At 36.3% G+C, this 20,308-nt stretch overlaps 1 protein-coding gene across 3 annotated transcripts in view; it reads right to left on the bottom strand.

The window, feature by feature from the left end:
* Positions 1–20,308, bottom strand: part of CTNNA3 (catenin alpha 3) — a 533,166-nt gene that overhangs the window by 152,645 nt on the left and 360,213 nt on the right. For all 3 annotated transcript variants that reach the window (XM_054204553.1, XM_054204552.1, XM_054204554.1), the window contains exon 11: positions 5,074–5,230. In XM_054204553.1, coding sequence (XP_054060528.1) covers positions 5,074–5,230 — 157 coding nt within the window. The remainder of the gene's footprint in view (positions 1–5,073; positions 5,231–20,308) is intronic.

Raw genomic sequence — 20,308 nt, 5'->3', positions numbered from 1 at the left:
AAGGGAGATTAAATTAAGCTTAGGATATGCATTCAGCTGTAGACTGAAAAATAAATTCTCATCAGATTTTGCAAAAAAAAAAAAATTAAAATCACCTATTTAAGAATTGTTTTTATTAAGAACGGAGGTTATGATTCAGAACAAAGACTGGCTCAATTTTAATTCAGAGGGAATTACACGGAAAGACTATGACTCCATAACTCAAGTTTTCTTAAGGGAAAACTTTGGTAAAATTAACAGAACTGCTTAGTGAAATTCAATTGTACTCATGAGTCTAGGGGAATAAGAGAGGAAAGAACTGTAGGAAACTTAAACTTCTGCAGCAAATCATACAACAAAAATTAATAGAAAGCCTGTGAGGAATACACACAATGCAGAGTTGAGACACTGAAGTCCATCTCACACAGCTGAAAAAAAAAGAAAAAACCAAACAAAAAGAGCACTTAAAACCCAAAACATCTTAGGGAAGAAAACTACCAAAGAGAAATTGAGCTGCCATGAAATTCAGTCAACAATGAGTCTAACAATCTAGGATGTTTCTGCCAGGGACCTCTTACAAAAGTTTTCAACAACTCTTCTAGTACTACACAGAAATAATAAAGCATTGTTTTTTCCCCCCACAGTGCTTCAGAGGTACCAGACTGAAACCAAAAAAGGGGAAGGATAATGACATGGGCATTTCGAAGAATTACATGCATTTCAGCAAAAACAGGTGACTACATTCTGAAGTAAGAGGCACTCTACTTTTTCTGAAGCAGATTCTGAAACACCAATATACAGTCAAAGTATTTTGAAGTTGTTGTTATATAAATAACAAAGTTTTTGCTTTCCATCTACTTTAAATGTTTATTTACAGTTACATAAAAAATGGTAATTGCAGTTATTTTTGTACACAACTGAAAAATTAAATACAAAACATCTTTTTTAAAGACCTAAGCAATTTAATAATTGCTTTTAGTTTTAACAAGCTGCGTACTATTGATATGTTTCCATACCTATGAAATGAATCTCTTTTCAAGGTACAGATACCATACCCTTATTATTATTTTTAACTTTGTTATCTTTTATATAATCCTAAAAACTTCTCTGAAAATACATTTACTAGAATGTACTATGGTTGCTCTGGCTCAGATTAATTGCATTCTTTCAGTGATGCAACTGAGAGAAGGGAATGGTTAAGCAGACATTTTTAGAAATGACTGCAGTAGATGAGTAACTGCTTAAGTGTTGCATTGCTTAAGCTTTGCTGTACATTAATAATTAAGACCAAAGAAAAAACAAGATTTGGATCACCTACAACTGAAAAAGTTTCAACTGAAATTTCTGTAAGAATATGAAGCTTGTCCTGCTCTGCACAAGATGCTTCAGCAGATAATCTCCAGAGTTCTCTTCCAGTGTCTTTTTTTCTTTGATTCTATTCTCCTATTCTGCCATTTTGTACATGCTATGTTATGTGTTAATAAAGCTCACCTGGCACCCTGCTTCCTTACGAGCTATTAAAGATCTCTTCCAAGTGTAGAAACTGCAGTAGCAGCATGGACTTCAGATCTGAAGTTAAAATGTTAGGAAAGAAGTCAAGTTGTATATTTGCTCCGAGTTATCAGTAAAATACTTCCTTAGAAATGAGTCTTTGGAAAAACGAGGTAAGGTTATGGTTTTGGTTTTTTACAGTTTATTTTTGCTGGTGTTAAACTGAGGAAGCTTCACTAAAATCAAACGAAACCTACAGATTATGGCAGTAAATATGCAGCCCCTTAATTCTTGATTTTGTTGGGCCCATAGGACCACAGAATGTTTAAGCGCTGTAGCATGTCCCTGACCATTTCCCCTGGGACTATGCGGGCTTCATTCTGCTCCCTATCCCTGTCTTCTAGCTCAGGGGGCTGGGTACTCAGGGAAAATACTAGTCCTACTACTAAAAACCGAGGCAAAGAAGATATAAAATAGGAAAACGTACCTACAAAGGAAGTAAATACTTAGGTTTCAGTTTTTCCCTTTATATCCAAAAGGTTTACTCATGTGATTTTGAATAAAAGGTATTAAAATAACACAGAAGAATAAACATTAGAAAATTAACATCACAAAGTAAGCTTTCAGTCTAATTCTATCAGGAAAAAGACTCTGAAAAGTCAGTTTCCAAGGGCAGAGTTGAGGATAAAACTTAAGATTTATCAACATAAACAAAATTACAAGCATATAAAAACTAGTTTCCTGGAAATTCATGCATCAAATGCAATAGCACATTTCATTTTACTTACTAAAAACTTCACACCATCATGACAAATGGATAACAGTATTTGTTAAACTTAATGTCAGTGGGTTATAAAGATTAATACCCACATTCTTCCTTGCATAAATTAACTATCCAAAAACTGATAAGCTGAGACTGATTCTCTGTTCACAAGAGGTTTAACAGAACTATGAACAATGGTATCATCATTTATAATCATTTCACAATTGCAATGACATTTTCTATACAATTCATTAGCTCCTGCTTTCCTTCATGAAGAAATGACCATCATTTAAATTGGCTATTTGCAATCAGACCTCTTTTTCACTTGTAAAGACCTGGTTTCATCTCATTTTTGTCTTCTGTGGTGCTAGTTTTCCTTTTAACACAGTATCACATACAAATAAAAATAAAACACAACTGAAACAAATGAAAAATCCAATTTCATAAAGATAGGTGAATACAAAAAGGAGACCAATACACTTAGAAAAACAGCATTATTAGCACATACAGTAGATGTCATTAATTAGCACTTAAAAAAAAAAAAACAAACCAACAACAAAAACAACCCCCAAACTTTCAAAAGCTCACAATTCACCCTTTTTGATCTGCCACAGAGTTCTCCTTCCCCCAGTACTGCATCAGAGAAGTACATGTATCACAATGGGAGACACAATTTTGCTGTGTGTTTACGTTCTGTTTCAGCAATGCCACAAGCGGCTGGCACACAGTTACAAGATCTTCTCACTGGGAGCTCAGTTCCTTCCCATCCTCTCAGCTGTACCTCCCTTATTTGGCTTATTTCAAGGACAGAAACGTAACATCCGGAATTCAAAAAACACAGTGACTAACCCACTTGCTACTGACTCTGTGGAAAATTTTTGCATTGACTTTAATGGGAGTTACGCTGTACTTTTAAAACGCCCATAGGTGAAACGCAGCTTAAAGTACTGAATTTACCCTCCAAATCATCAGTGAACCAGAATACCCCACATTAATAACATAATTTTATAGAATGACTTGCCATCCAAGGCTCAGGTGACACTGTGTGAAAAGCAGATCCATAATGTAAAACACAAAATAGGTATTCCCAACTCTTACTATGTTTGGGAAGTAGATTTCATATCTGGTAGAAAAATCTGCCCTATCAATCAACTGGTGATGCAATTTAAAATAAATTTTTTAGGAGGCAATTCTGTTGCACGGTCTAGAATTCTGAATCATAAGAACTACTAGGGAAAGTGTCTTTACTGTATTTATAAAAAAAAGTATACTATATTTTTCAATATGAGTTTAACACTACAGGACTAATCACTTCCCTTGCCAACCTGGAAGACGCAGCCAGGGCTGCAAACTCAGCCATTAAACTCAAATGTGAGTATCTGACACTCTGAGACAGCATAGTATCAATTTTGAATGAAGTATGTTATTTAAAAAATATGCCCATGTTGACATGTGTTGTAGAGTACTATCTTCTGTAGAAAAAACAGGTCCACTATAAATCTTTTCTCATATTCCTTTCATCTCAAAGATGACACAAAACACTCCACGTACATTATCTGTCCTAATTACCATGTAATTTCCCCAAAGTTAGATACATCTTCTATTACACATTTAACTTTTCTATTTAGACAGTGCAATATAAGAATGTTTTACTCTCTCAGAACACAGTAATGGTGCTAATACACTGAGGAGTAGAGAGACAGTGGCTTGCACTGTTCCTTATAATTATTCTTAATAATTACTTCTTTGTACATGATCTAATAAAAAAATCTTCCGAAAACAAGCAGGGGACTACTGCCATAAGCGAACTCAGCACATCACTTAAGAGCAAGCGTGACACCTGAAGTTAAACAAACTAAATTAACATGTGTCAAAAGCTTCTACCAAAGCTTCTTCAGAAGATGTTCTGCACGTGGTTTAGAGCAAATACATGAATGTTTACTTTTTTGGATGTCGTGATTATGTAGGCCTACACATCACTGCTACTTAAGTTACAGTTTCTGGCTTTACTTACTGTGAAATATTGTCAATCATTCAACTGTGCTCAACCAATGAATACACAATACACCAAAGAGCCAGGAGACTACTCTGAAAAGAGCAGCACCCGCCTTTTCCAACAGGGAAGATCTGCAACCTCCCAGATTCTATGAGCAATAGGAAGGTTCATTATCAGTTTTCATTAAAGGCTAACTTACACATGGGGGGAAAAAAAGAAACAACTGGGTTTTTATCTTCTGTATAAATGCTGAAGACACTCACTGCTTCGGTAAATACCATTTCCTGCTATCAAAGGTCTCTTCAGTGAGGAGATTTATAAGTACACTTTGCTTGACAAATATTTTTAACTGAAAATTCTGGAAACGGTACAGTGCATCTTTTTTTGGTTTATGAGGTGTTTCTAAATACATCAACTTAAAAAAGCAGCCCACATGGATTCCCATTTCAGCTATCACAGCAATTACTGTGGAACTGAGATACTGTGAGAATCTCCTGTTTTACGTGTATGCACACAGATACGCAGTTCCTTTTCTAGAAGGAGACTTCTCACAGCTGCAGAGAGGATTCTGAACCTTAGAGCTACATGAACTTGTGATGATGGATAAACATACCCACTGTAACGTAGCCACTTTGCTTCACGCACCCACAGTTTGCTCAAGTAACTTCTGTGCAGCTATACATTGTGCAGAGTAGGAACACCTACTGCGCGGAGACATTTCAAACAGATGCAACAGCGTCACAAAACCCTACACAAACTGATCTCCCATTGGTTTCCTTTTGAAATGTTATGAAAAATTTTCCAGGCATATAAAAGAATAATCAGATTCTGAAAATTATCATACCTGATACAGCAAGAAAATCATCAATACTTGTTATATCATCCACAGCTTCGGTAAGAACATGGATGTGATTCTCCCATGTGCTCCGATACATCTCCATGTTGTTTTTCACAACTTGACTTTTTGGTCTGGCAGCCAGAGCTAAAGCAGCATTAATAACCTGTACCAAAAAAAACCACAAAACCCAACATCTAAATAATTATGTATTCAGAAATAAAATGTTATGATTTACGTAAAATTGTAGAGCAGCATTTCTGTTCTGTAAGCGAAAGTGTTGCTCAGCATTTGTTTCTGTCCTCAGCATGAATACCCGTCAGATGTAGCTTAGGCTAGCTTCCATCTTAGCTTCGTGAATTAAGACGCTAACAGAACAGGATAGCAAAAATCCCAGTATTTTATTTTTAGTTTAGAATTCATACTATTCCAGTTTGCAAGATATCAGGAAGTTTTTACTTACATAAGGCACACATTTATCGGTACGGCATACAACACTTCTGTTTTGAGTTTAAACTCTTTAACAACCATTATCACAAAGCTTATTACAGAGTGTCTTCACTAAAAGAGATATTAGCAGCCTCTGTCATGTGAAAGTGGAAGGTTTTGCCAGGACAACATGTATCTCTTTTAGGATCAGTGGCATGGGACATTAACACATACTGCATCGATATAAAAGCAGCAGATATATTTTTAAATCAGTTAGGCCTAAAAATAGTATGTTCACATGAAAAAGGCAGATTCCATCTCTCCCAGGAAAGACTAATTGAAGGTGGAAATATTTGATCCTGAAGTGATTAACTTCTATTGATATCTCTTTAAAATCAACTAGAGGGATTTTTTCCTAACAGAGCTTTTTGGTGATATTATATCTAAACATTATATAAATTAAACTAATACATATTGCAGGTAGAAGGCGAACATTAACCTTACACTAGCCTTTTTTCCCCTTCCCAGTATTGTTTATTTATCAAGGGGAGAATGGCTTTAAGACGACAAAACACCATATAAAGCAAAAAATGTGAAAAATAAAAACACTACACCACACTAACCCCCAATGTTGATTGACAGTATACACAAAACATTCTCAGTATCATGCCACTGTAATCAAGTCATTGCACCAAAGAATAAGAACTAGGAAATTGCTCGTCCTAAGTCCATCTGATGTTTCTTTACAATAATATCAATCCTCTTGCCCCTGTTCTGGATTATAAGCGAAATTTGTAATCAGTTTTGTTTGGCTGGTATTTTTACATATTATATGAACTTACACAGTTGGTGAAATTTAAATAATGACTTAGTAATATTTGTGCTCTCATAGTGAACAAACACACATAACTAGGCTTTCAGAAGAATACTGCTGGGATTGAGTCTTTTTACTAACAATTTGGATAAGGAAGAATAGATTATGTGCCTATTACTTTACTAGATGGTCAGAGAAGGTGGAGAGAAGGCTACTACAATGAAGGAAATGGTAAGATTTCTTCACCAACTCCGCAAGTGATCTAAAAAATAGATTTCTGTCCCGTAAGTACAAATATAAAAGCACCCTATTCTCCACTAAGAAAAAAAAATTCCCCACAGGCAAAATAAATTTAGAATTGGAACCAACTGGACAGGTAGTAGCAAAAAATGCATCTGCATTTACAGTGCATCAGTCAATAAATGCAAGTCCACCATGCAACGTGGTTGCAAAAAATAAGGTACTGTCAGAAAAAACAACAGTCTGAGAAGTATAAACAGAAGAAATACCTGGAAAACCATGAGGTAAGTGCTTTGCTCTACTTTTGCACAACTGAATTTTAAGTGTAATACTCTATCCATTTTGGGGCACCATACTTCTAGAAAGACACAAAGAGTTTCTCTCCCACTGAAGACGTAACAGCATCAATATCATCATCATCATCAGAGATCTAAAAAACATAGAACTGTGAGAAAAGACTGAAAAAATTTAATTCAGTCTGGAGGAGAGACTTAAAAGAAACAGAGTAACTGCGCAGATTAAATACATAAACTACTCCGTGTGCATCATGAAAAGCAAAGAATCTTTAAACGGCAGGAAGGGGAAAAGTCAAAAAAAGAACACAACAAAAAAAGCCCAAGCCAACCAAATAAACACTAACCCAACTTTTTGCAGGCAAAAAGCTCTCCGTTTACCTTAAATCCTCTAACACACGAAAACAGAAACTTGCTTAAGATTAAAATATCACGCATGCTAATTGCTACTACATTATTAACACGTCACATTGCATAAAACAGCACCAACATACAGGATCACACCAACATACCAGAATTTACTACATATTTTCACAAAACAGGAATGGAATTACTGTGAAGTTGTTACTTAATTTTCAATAATGACATAATAAATATATTTAAACACTGTTTAACTGTTGTCTGAATGTGACCCATCAGGAGCCACACCGTCTCAGAATTATTATCGAATTAGTGGTGATCTACACTGCAAGGCATCTGCAAAGTTAAGCAGAAAACCACTGAATAAAGCTGAAGTTGTCATCTCCCTTATTTTCCAGATTACTAATACTGAAATTATGTAATTTATTCTACTTTCAGCTTTTCAACAATGAATTCTGCCTTCATATATACAGCACAGCACCATGTACCTACCTTGAAGAACATGCCATCGAACTACCCATATTTAGAAAAGAATTTAAATTTTTAGTAGAGAATCAAGTTAATTCTGAATAAATGCAGAAAGTGCATGCTATAGCAAAAAAGTGCTCAACGGTTGAACAATTACAGTCTGAAAGTCCTGAGCCTGATCAGTATTTTTTCTAAAGCTGCACAGCCTGTTGTTTTAAAGTATCTGATTATAGTAATAATCATCATCACCACTTGATCTGTACCTCCAATAATATGGAACAGTCCTTAAAATAAAAAAATAAAATTAAAAAAAAAGAAAAAAGAAAAAAAAAATCCATCACTGCCGGCTATGGTTTCAGCAATTTGCCTATGAAACACTTTTTTAAAGAAGTTCAGCTCACAAGTCTAAAGGCTCATTTAAAAGTCTGACTCCATTCAGTATCCTTAAAACAAAACCAGCAACTTTTAAAATAGTAGATGTTACAAGCAGGTGACAGAACACTGCTCTAGCCAGGCCCAGTAAAGACTTAGAACTGACTCTTCTTTTTCCTTTTCTAATTTGGCTGTGCTAAGCACAGTTTTATCCACAGTTTTCAGGCATCCTTTCAATATAGCCCCCCCCCGCTATGTGTTACACAATTTTATTTTATTCATGCTCCAGATCTACAAAGTCTGCAACAAAAGCATTTATCAGCTGTATCACCTGGCAGCAGATCTGTCTTGATGGTGTATGATCCTACCCCTAAAAGCAGGCACACCATTTATGCGTCTTATGTGAAAGACACAATCCCAATTGCCCACTCTCATTTATTGTTTCTTTTAAATGCAATTGCCAGAAAGTATATATGGTTAAAATACTGAATGTGCAGAAGGTGCGTTACATTTTAGTTTGTAAATAACATTCTCTCCTGCAATAAATGCAGGAAAGAATCATAGGAACTTCCAGGGAGATTAGAAGAGAAGCTCTCCCAAAGGCATGTTGAGTGCAGCTTGGAGCACTCCTAAAATCACACATCATTTCTAGCATTTGAAAAATAGCAATAGCTCAGCAATGCTGATACAGATTAAAAGGTGGATCATTTATACCTCATCAGAATGCAGACATTAAAAATGAGTCACCAGGGACTTTGAAGTACTATGCAAAGACACCAACAAAGGTGTGTATCTCCTAGGCATAACCACATGCACTATTCATTTGCAGCATCACTTCTTTGGAAACACAGTGTCTCTTCCTGCAGACATTTATTTATGCTTTCAGAGGCAACTGCTTCTGGCTTCTCAAGTAAGTCAACAGACCACTCAAGCTGCTGAAGGCTTAAATTTCCATTTATGTACATTGCTTCTACTGAAGGCTCTGCAAGCACAGGATTTTTTTAAAGCACGGAATTTATGAGCTTATTAGGGTTCATTTTTATAAAGATAAGTGTTCAGCATGTTCCTCTGTTATAGTACTACCTTTGGCACTAAACACACACTTTGAATAAATACTTCAAAGCAGGCAGTAACATACTATGCTAAAGCCAGTCTCAACTGACTTCCAATTTCACCACTAACAGAAACTACTTCCTTTGTTTATTAAAATAAATGCTTAAAATTCAAAAGATGCAACTGTAAGCAGTTTAGGAACTATGCTTCAGATCACCTTTTCAATTGTGTTACCACGTGCCCCAGGACCTGCAGTGATGGAGTCCACTGCTTAAGGCTTCTAGTGGATTGAAGGTACTTCAGCAATAGGATAAAATGGAAGTTTTCATTTGATAAGACAACTTTGTTTCTCATCTATAAGGAACTGCAGACTGTTGCTATTCCAAGTGACTTGGTAAAAATGTAATGAAAAATGCCACACATGCACAAATGAACAAACTAAATGAGGAAAGCGTCTGCACTAATCCCCTTTCCCTTTCCTTCATCCCCTTTAAAACAGACTGAGCTTTCAGTTCCTAAACACTATTCTCTAAATGTAGACTAAAGAGCACCTCATTAATGACTAACCTTCTCATTAATGACTAATTTTAAGCTCCAGACATGGAAAATGAGGAAGAAAACACAGTGACTCAAGACTTGCACACAGACCATGTTTTTAAAACAATTCTGCATTTGGTACTTCAGAAGAATCACTTCTGGTGACAGTATGTATCACATCCTTCAGCTCCTCACAGAAACTTCTGTGGAACAAATGTAACCCTACCAAGCTTCAGCTCAGCACTCAAACCTCTTTGGTTGAGAGGCGATGCTGCCTGTGATGCTCTTTCTATATGAAGTGTAGAATACACAAACAGAAAATGCAATGTAGTAATAGTGGATTTCCAGATTTTTTTTAAAAAATAATACTAGCAGTTTGACCATTTTAGGAATTAATAATTTTGGAATTAGTAGAAAACTCCACTTCCTTTGACCTTGAGAAGACTTGGTGTTTGTTTTTCAGACGTACAAGCCATACTGATTACCATTTACGCTTATATAATTCATCCTACTCTACCTTTTGTTTTCAGCAGCCAGTACACAATATGTCATGAGAAAAAAAAATAATTTCAGTAAAAACACAGAACAAGAATTTATAAAGTAAGCAACACTCTTAATGTTGGATGCTTGTAACTATTCCAAAAATTATACCCAGAAAACGTGCAACCTAACAACAGGACAATATCTGTGCACACAAATAAATGGGAGAGAATTAAAAAGCAGAAGAGGGGAAGCAGACCAGAAGAATAAAACCAACGTCCCAAATTAAATATATTCCAAGTTATCTTCCACTTTCTAAAAAAGGAAGAAACAGTTGAAATTACATACTGGTCCTGGAAAAAGCCATAAAAGACTTTGCAAGATACCCTAATAGGCCAGTATATACTGATACCTTAGCAGTGAGAATGCCACCTTCACCATTTTGGTCAGCCTGTTACTAACAATCCTGCCTAACTGAAGGGACAGTTATTACGCACAAAACCAAACCACACAGCTGAAAGACAAGACATCAAGGCTGGCATCAAACAAGCATCACCTACGTACTGTGGGGCATTTTTAAAAGAGTTGGCATCATTAATTTTAGCTCTTTTTTTCCATACAAACTGCAAACATTTGAAAACATTATAAAGTAAATTTATAAATACTTGCCATTACTAGCTAAGCCTCAAAATTGAGTACTTTTTGGAAAGCCTGTTTCAAGCAAACAGGATGTAACTCTACACAATTCATGATACTTTTTTAATATGCAAAACACACCCCAAAAAAATTCACTGCCAATCCCTGTACATGCCAGGGATTTTACAACGAAGATTTTTAGCTTCTCTCAGGTGGAGATCCAGCCCAAATTTTGATTCTAGGATGTGGACTGCACAGATGTGCACCAAGCAGGAAGAAATACTAGTCAGCTAAAGCCAAAGGAGCAGATCTGTTCTGTCTTTTTGTTGCTCTCATCTCAGAACTGCTTCCTAAACCATACTGTGAGACAGACAAGCTTGCAAATAGCTTTCAGAAAGAGCCTAAGTGGGGTGCTTTCATTTACACTGCCCGTGAGAAACACACACAGGAGTCCTCACGAAGCTAGGCTTTGCAGCACACAGATTTCTGCACGATTTGCAATGAAGCATTGAGAGCACTGTTTATACAACTATACCAGTGTCTGCTGCCCAAAGGGTCCAAGAGATGGGCTACAAAGCCGGAGGAAAGTGTGGTCAAGTACCAGCACTCAATTAAATACCCTCTGAGCTTGTCAAAACAAAACAAGATCTGTACATCTGATCACATTTGGATATTCCACAGTTGCATATGAGAAATAATCTCTGGTTTTTTTATTTCAACATCAATACCAAAGATACCAGAACCTTCCAAGTACAGTGTAATACAAAACAGCCCATTGCTGTTTGGCTCTATGGCAGCTCCCCCAACACTCTCTTAGAAACATAAGAAGTTTGCAAGAGTTCAGACGTTGCTGTTTTCATTCCTATTACATTTGATTCAATTTCACAGGATCAGTTTTCTGAGCTAGGGGCTCAAAAATTCACCTCAATAGACCCTAGGTCACATTGTTCCTGCTTCCATTCACCACACTAACAGTTTAGGGTTTAAAATGTGTCCATCATGACTGAAATACTACACAAGTAATTTCTAGCTTCTCTGTTCAAGCCTCCAGTAAGATATTATCTGAAAGTCAAACCCTATTTCTGGTTGAATACAATAAAGACTTTTTCTTTCTGTATTTTCTTCTTTGTTTTAGTGTACTTATGATTGGCTCTGCCAAAGATAAGACTGTGTAAAAAGCTGTTTCAGTAACAGAAGAACCATAAAATATTTCTCTTGCCAAATGTAGTAAAGAGGTAAACTGCTTGGGAAGATCACCAAAACTATTACAGAATGTAGTCAACTTTATTAAATGGGTGCCTTCAGAAATCTAAACGACTCCAGGTATCTCTGCAAGTGGAAGTCCTGAAACCTTCACTACATGCAAAAACTACAGCGCAGGCAGGCATCCTCATCTGACAGTACAGAGACTGTACTCACCCACAGACTGACAGATTCGAAGGCTACACAAGATGCACAGATCAGCTAGGCTGACCACCTAAATAACACAAACCACAGAATTTACCTAAGGCTTCCCTCAGAAAGTTTACAGCTAGAGGCTAAATCAGTTACATTCTACAGAAAGGCAGTTAATCTTGAATTAAATATTTCAGGTCACGATGTTCCTCATGGTTCCCAAGGTAAACTGCTCTAATGCTCAATATCCTATTAAGAAAAGACTTAATTCCCCTTTGATTAAACGTGGCTTACAGAAGCGTGATGACACCTACATTCCATAGAACAGTTCAGATTGATATTAATGAAATTAAAATCCTGCCACAGCTAAGTTGCAGAGCATGGTACAGATCATGTGTCTTTGTTTTGCCTGGGAACCATGTCAAGGTGACAGACCTAAGGGCTAAGGAAAATCATTAAAGCTTGCTTAAGCACAGGTATACGCTTAGCTTTGTTCTATCTGGGACTACCCCGAGACCCAAGATTCATTAAATTAGGAGCAGCAATCATGAAAGGCTCCTTTGTGTAGACTTGTAAGTACTTCCAAACCCACAGCCTTTGTTGGACACTTCCAGTATGACTGAAAAAGGGGGCATTCACCATTCTGGTGTTTGTGTTGTGGAAGTCTATTCACCTCAGATCCAACGGGAACAAAAACAGCAAGCAAGAGGCAACTGCCGCTTCTCGTCATCCCAACAGTGCAATATAATGCTGTTCAGTAAGATCAGTCTCATGTTCTCCTGCTGAATCATATTATCTGATTTTTTTTTTTTTTAATTTACTTCAGAAAAATCAAACTTGGCAAGAAGCTTTATCTGTTTTTTATTAAATTGTATGATGTACACATTCAAAATCCTTTGAAATACTTGAACATCACTAGTATTTTATGTTCAGAACAAAATACAACTACAAATCACCAAAAATTGTGAAGCCACAAGAGGCACTCACATAGGGAAAAAAAAAAAAAAAACCAAACACAAACAAATCCACAACATATATGATTTACACTGGGGTATTCTCAATATGGTCTAAGAAATTTGAACAGATACATTATCACACAAATAAAATGGAGTTTTTAAACCCTCTTTTCCCATGAAAAAAAAGAAAAAAAACCAAAACAACACATACTTCACACCAGGGCTCTTATACTCTTACCAAAAAGAGTCCAAGCTGAAAAAGTTTTAGCCAATTTCTTTCACTTCATAGAGCTTAGCTCTTCTACTTCACTCCAATTATCATTTATGGCATAAATTTATCTGAACTGACCTCAAGAAACAACATGAACAAAACTAATCTGAAGTCACTGTTTCATCATTGTTCCCTGATCTAAAACAGGGTTATAATTTGTTGCTGACTAATTAAATATAGCCTCACTCTATCTTATTACAGAATATTTAAGCTGTTCGAATTCCATCATTATCTATCATTACTTTTTCCTCAAATGTTGTCCCAAGTGTTGTATTTTTGTACAACAAGTCTCACAGTTCAGGTAAACATTACCAGAAAACTGTTATTCTTCCTGCTCTACTGCTTGGGCCTATCGTCAGGAGCCAAATTAATAGTTTTCAAATATCTCCTTGCACTTTTGAGCACAAGTTAGCTGACGATAGCATTTATTATTATTACTTGTGCTGCAGTAACATACACATGTCCTCATCAAGTACAGGATAAACCATACTCTACACACTCCATTAAATGAAAGCCAGTCTCAAGTTAACAGAATAATAACAGAAGATTACACAAGTTGAGGGAAGCTTGAGGATAAAGCGAAATGATGGCAATAATAAGATAATCGTACATACCTTCCACTAACTAGCTTCTGAACAGCTCATGACGACAGCAAAATAAAGATAAGCTAAAATGAGATTTGAGGCATACACAGTAGATGTACCTCTCAAGGACGTACTCCCGTGCGTAATGGGTTAAAATGGTGGGGAAAAATACAAACCAACCAACAAAAAAAACCCCAAACCCAACAATGATAACAACAAAAAAACCCACCAACAACAAGACCAACCTGGCCAGCATTAATGGGGTAGCCTTAGACTATGGAACAGTTACTCGTTTCTTTTAGAAATAACAAATTGCGGGCCAACAGACACCTATCCTGTCACACAGTGGGGGGAAGCAATGGTCAGTGAGGTAGTGCCTTAAGGTACGGAGAAGTCATCCAGCTTAAGGTCTGGCAAAAGGAGACAACAGAAGAATAAGAAACATGTAGCAGGGCTGGAGTAACATTACAAGAGGATACTTTGATCAGCGTTTTAATTAAATAAAACAAGGAAAAAAGGGCAAAGATCTGATATGGCAGTGACTACAGCAGAAGAAAACAAGAAATGTACTAGAAATAAAATACAAGGACATGGTGAATACTGAAAACGGTTAGTTTCTCTAACAAAATAAAGCCTTTATTAATTGCTTGGGTTTTGTTTGGTGATTATCTTTTTTTGCAGTTGAACAGGAGTTGGCTGTCGAGCTTTACGTTCATCTGCACCTCCAGCAGATGATTTTCCAACAAAATTAAGTGGGCAGATCCATCAACTTGACACAGTAACCGTAGAGCCAAATTCAGTCAAATATTTCTCAAAGAAGCTAGAGTGCTGAAGCTGAAAGAGCTCACCCCAGGATAACACAGTTTAGCAATCGAATCAAAAAAGGAACACGTATAGCTTTGTTTGGGAATAAATATTCTCAAGCCATTTTATTCATCTGTTAGATTAGTAACACCTTCTAAGTCTACATGTAATTACAGTCCAAGAGTAACTGTGTATGATTACAGGTGATGGGGAGAGAGTGTATTTAAGCCCCCTCTCATTTATAACTGAAATCTCAGGTACCCGTTTAATTTATCTCACTTTTGTCAACATTGGTAACCAGCCTTTCAATCACCTACAGATTTCTATGCCAATAATATTCTTATAATCCTGCCTCTATAGCAGGCTGCTACAAAGATGAACGTGTCACAGTTCATCTAATGTACTAACAAAAAAAAGTTGTTAGTCATTATCATACTGCTCTAGGTATTACCCTACTGGAATTCATTCACTGTGTTTTCTGCATGCTGTATCCTCTCCAATTACATGCAACAACATCTCAAAAGCAGCTATCACATCAAAAGCAAGAAATTCAGAAATGTGTTTCTGAAATGGCAGTCTTTTCTATTCAGAACTCAATTCACACTTTTCAAAACAAGATCCCCACAAAAAGAGGCTTCTGACACTGAATTTATGTTTCTGGTTGTTTCACATTCTGTCCCTCATTTTCTTTTCTCCACTGGCCAAGCAATGCCACCTTTACCCAATAGCAGTAAACAAAGCCACAGTGTTTCAGCGACTAATATTTAAAACAGATTAGTATGAAAAGCACAAACTGTAATCAAAGAATGGGCAACTCTGCTTTTCAGACTTCACTGTCAAGTCATCGACTACTTCATCCTAGCCTTTAGAATGATGACATGCTTCATTTGCTGTGCATGGCTGCGGTGTTCATCTCTGAGGGAAAGGCAGGATAGCTACACACAAAAATAATATCTATGTATACAACAGTAGGTACATGGAAAACGGCTTGCACTCAAACCTAATTCAGCAGAGCTCTCGTGGACTCAGCCAAAAGGAACTTTCAGACACACACAGCGCAAAAAAAGTGCATAGATTACAAAGATTTAGTACCAATCTCTATTGCAGAAATGTAAAGAACATGCTTACAAGGCGAAATCCAGATAGGGACTGTGCTGATGTTGCCTTCTCTAGTCTCACCAAATGGCAAGCCAAACAGTCTGTAAAGCTGGCATTTCTGAAGAACTGCTCATATTCATGGAAGATGTAAACACTCACAAAGTTCTCAATTTGGTGCAGAGCTAATATCTACAAAATATGATCCATGATTAAGAATGCTGGCCCCAAACGTTACATTAATTCATGTTTCCCAGTACTAAAACTGTGCGCCTGTCAAATATATGTTAATATAGTATCTTTTGAGAAGAATTATTTTGTGCCTTAATATTACAGGATAACTAAATGTAGTTGAAAACTGGTAGGTTTAACTACCACCCTGCTCCCCGGAATACAGTAATACATCCATACTTGCTCCAAAGCAAAAGCTCCCAGAAATTTCATGTTCTGGCAGGAGTAAAAAGTTTTGAGCTGAATGTAGGTTGGAATTCCTCTGGAGACATAAGTAAAGAAATGGCCTTCAATCCATTCTTCCTGTGTATAGAATAGCACTCTCTCCACACATGTAAATAAACAGAAACTGAATTCAAAGCACCTGAATTGATCATAAAGTTTTGTTAATGGAAGATGGAACTCCGTAGTTCCGCATTTTTATAGCTAAATAAAGTATAATGGGATGGTGACATTCAAGGTCAACAGTACATGTGTCCTTTGATTCTGTCACTTCTAGAGATCAGAATGCATGTCTTCATTTAAAATCGGAACTATTTTGTGCATCTTACATTAGTCTCATTTCATTTATGTAATGCGAACAGTTTCTAAGCATACCGCCCAGGATTCATCAAGGTATGTGCACAAACAACACACCAAAATAACACAAAGTATTTTTTGAGCTTTTCGAAGGTGGATTTTTCCAAGCTATTACCAAACTAATTTGAAACACGCAATTACAGAATAATTATATGATACATACTTAGCTACTAACATTGACTCCTTCTGGGGCAAGTGACTCACTTCTCAGGGATATTCTAGGACACGTAACAAAAATTTGAACAGATAATTATCTATAGATAATCCAGCCACATCATGAATTAGCATTTGCTGACTCAAGGTTTACTACTAAAGAAACCACAGAAACACAGTGACAATCGGGTAATTTTGTTCTTCTAACAGAAAACTGTGCAGAACTTTTATTTCTATTAAGCTGTGCCTTTTATTTTTCCCAAACGATGCAGTGGGGGAGCTTAAATATGCACAGAACCTCAAGCTATGTAAAAAGGCATCCATATTTACTACTAACCAAAAAAACAAACTGGCAAGCAAAAAAACCCCACTGTAATGACAAAAAGGCACAGGGATATATGACACTGGTGCTTTGGCATCTGCAATAAAAAGGTCATTATAATAAAAAAGATATGCAAAACCTCAAACAAGTTAAAAGCTTTGAAAGCTGAGTATCTTGTATATAAAATATTTAATCATAAAATATATTTCAGTCAATATAATTAAATAAAATTGGGATCACGTTGATAATGCAGCTCTAGACAACAGACAAGTTCTAACCAAGAGATAAGTGCCTTCCAGGAGTAAAATGAATTACCTGTTATGTTTATTAATAAAATCAACTTTAATTCTTCACTGAATTTAAAAAGGTGAAATCTACCCCCACTGAAAATAGCTAAAAGGAGATGCAAAGTTAGGGAAGATCTTTTAATCTTCTAATTGTATCAGAAGTGACACATCAGTGACAAAGGAAGATTGTAATTCCACAAGAAAACTTTCCTCCTCTTCTGAAAACAGGAGAAGTTCTATTCATATCTCACTGCACTCTCTCACAAAACCCTGAAAAACTTCATTATTGAGCACTCATAGGTATGAGAAGGCAGGTGTACAGGTGGTATGATGGGATAAACAAATGACCATAACTTTTCACATTATATTCAGAAAAGATTAAGACACCCGTTGCTTCAGACAAAGACCCAAAAATTCCAGCAAGAAATAATGATGCAATAATAAAAACACAGCAATGCCTAAAATACTAAATGCAATGGTTAAAATACTTAGGACAAATTATGATCCAGCATAAAATTACAAAATCCTATTTGTAAACTTTCTCTATTTTGGCAGAACTAGCATTTAAATAACTGTATGATTCTGTTTCTTCCTCCTTTCCAACCATTTGAAGCAGGAAGATGGGACTGCATTGGAGCCACTTGGTTTGATAGCGACATAGATTATGTTTGGTAGTAAACTTTAGAAGCTAAATACGGATTTACTTATTCTGAGATTATTACGTAATTTTAATTAAACTTTGAGAAGAGGTCACTGAACAAAGTTGGTATGTATTAACCCACCGCTCAAATCTAGTGTAGGCTTTCTTGATACCAACCATTAAGGGCAGATTTAATTTTTACATTGCTATTACAAGTTATCGGCAAAGAACCTTGCAAATAAATTATGAGCACACAGGTAAAGCAGCCCTTCAAGAACAAACAGAATTGTGGGGTAGGGGGCAAGCCAAGAATACTATGAACATTATTGATCTGAGACAATCCTGCATAGTTTTATCTCCTGACGCCCGGGCAGTGCTTGCCAGTGATGCACAGAAATATGTTTTTATTACATTGGGATAAAGTTTTTGTACTTTATGAAAACAATTTGTGTAACTTCACTCAAAGGCATGCCTCCTAACATAGCTTAGCACTGCTGAGATGAATGGTGTGCTCTTGCTGAAGATGACAAAACCAAAACCAAACACAAACAAAAAACCCCAACCAAACCAAAAAACGTCCTACCAATCCAAAAATCCACACATCAAACACAGTCCTCCAAAGCTCCCCTAACCCCACACACAACTACGTCCTGGTTTCATATAGGGACTACATGCACGTTTCTAAATGCACTTGGAAACCTTCCACAGGAAAGGCACATGACATTATCTGTAATGCTTCAGGGACTAAGCAGAGACCCTAACTGAGTATTCTGAGACAAGAAAATAAAAATAAAGGCTCAAAAACACACATTCCCATTATTTTAGTTTAAAATGTTACAAAAGTACAACAGAACTGAAAATGCAGCAAAGTATTCAGCATTCTCATTTGGGTGGAGAGTTTCTTTGGTTCCTGGAGAAAGAGGACAAAACAGACTTAACATTTAAAGAATGAATTATAAATCCATCTGACAGCACCTCCCCTCCAGTACTAATTCCCTTGGCCTGAAAAGTGAAGCAGGCAGCAGATCACAAAATATGTTGTTTTTTGCCAGTCAGATTATAGGTGCCTGATTTGCATGAAATTAGTAATTGCAGTTGTTAAGTACTTTCTCTATTTCACAATACTGAAACTGAAGTAACCAAAATAAGCAAACATTTCTGTTTCTGTCTTACTGAATACAGTATCTGCAACCCCATGGTTTGTGTATGTGGGGAACAACTAGATTGTGAGAAACCACAGAACACTTCACAAAATTTTATCAAGTCTTGAGCAATGCATTCTCACATGCTAACTTTAATTTCAAGAAAAGCAAATTCTTGAAATGGAAGGCCAAAATAACCCTCAAGATTTACTGATATACGAAAGAGGAAATTAAAAAAAATAATCAAAATAGAGTTCTGTTTATGATGTTTCATTTGTTATTTTACCACAGCGGAAGTCGTATCTTCAACAGTGCTCCATTCAAAACTGGAGCACCACTATCTGCAGTTCAGTATAAACGTATTCAATTGAGAACAAAGCTTCTTGATATAGCAATGCTCTTTAGAGATGCAAGCCGCTTCTACATTTCCTTAGGCTGTGTAAATGCTCCATCACAGTATACCAACTACACTGGTTTAAAAATTATCAGCACTAGTGATAGATGAGTTTTCAAACTGGGATAAGCCACACTGTCTTAAGCTCAAGTTATACTCATATAGCTGCAGTAAAGCTTTCTGGGGTATGCAGGCATAACAGAAACTCCCCATGGGAGTTTACAGTCTTGGGACTTGATCTTGAAAGGTGTTAACCATTGAAAACCGATGTGGCTGAACACAACATCCATAATTATCGATTAAGTTAGCTGCATACTAAAATGACGATATAAAATGAAGCTTATGTAATTAACCTTCTGTTTATTGGATTTCATCTATGCATGTAAAATACAACTGCAATGGAACCAGAACAACTGCAGTGTAACTACACTACAGTCTTTGACTATTTGGTAAACTGAACACACATATGGATTAAGCTTATATACTGAGATTAAAAAAAAAAAGACATCTGTAAAGCTCAACATGTATGCCACAACTGTTGCTCCACGTACATTTTGAAGTATATTACGCAAAAAACCCAACTAAAACAGCAGCAAGAAAAAAATCCCAACCTACTAAAAATGTATTAAATCCACCCAATTAGTTCCTCATTCCCTCTTTGGATCTCTAACAAAACTGTCACCATTACAGACAACCTCCTTCAGTAGTC

The sequence above is a fragment of the Rissa tridactyla genome, chromosome 6 (genome assembly GCF_028500815.1).
Source record: "Rissa tridactyla isolate bRisTri1 chromosome 6, bRisTri1.patW.cur.20221130, whole genome shotgun sequence".
In the NCBI taxonomy this organism is placed as follows: Eukaryota; Metazoa; Chordata; class Aves; order Charadriiformes; family Laridae; genus Rissa; species Rissa tridactyla.
The sequence above is the reverse complement of the archived record's forward strand: the minus strand, read 5'-3'. Positions and strand labels throughout refer to the sequence as shown.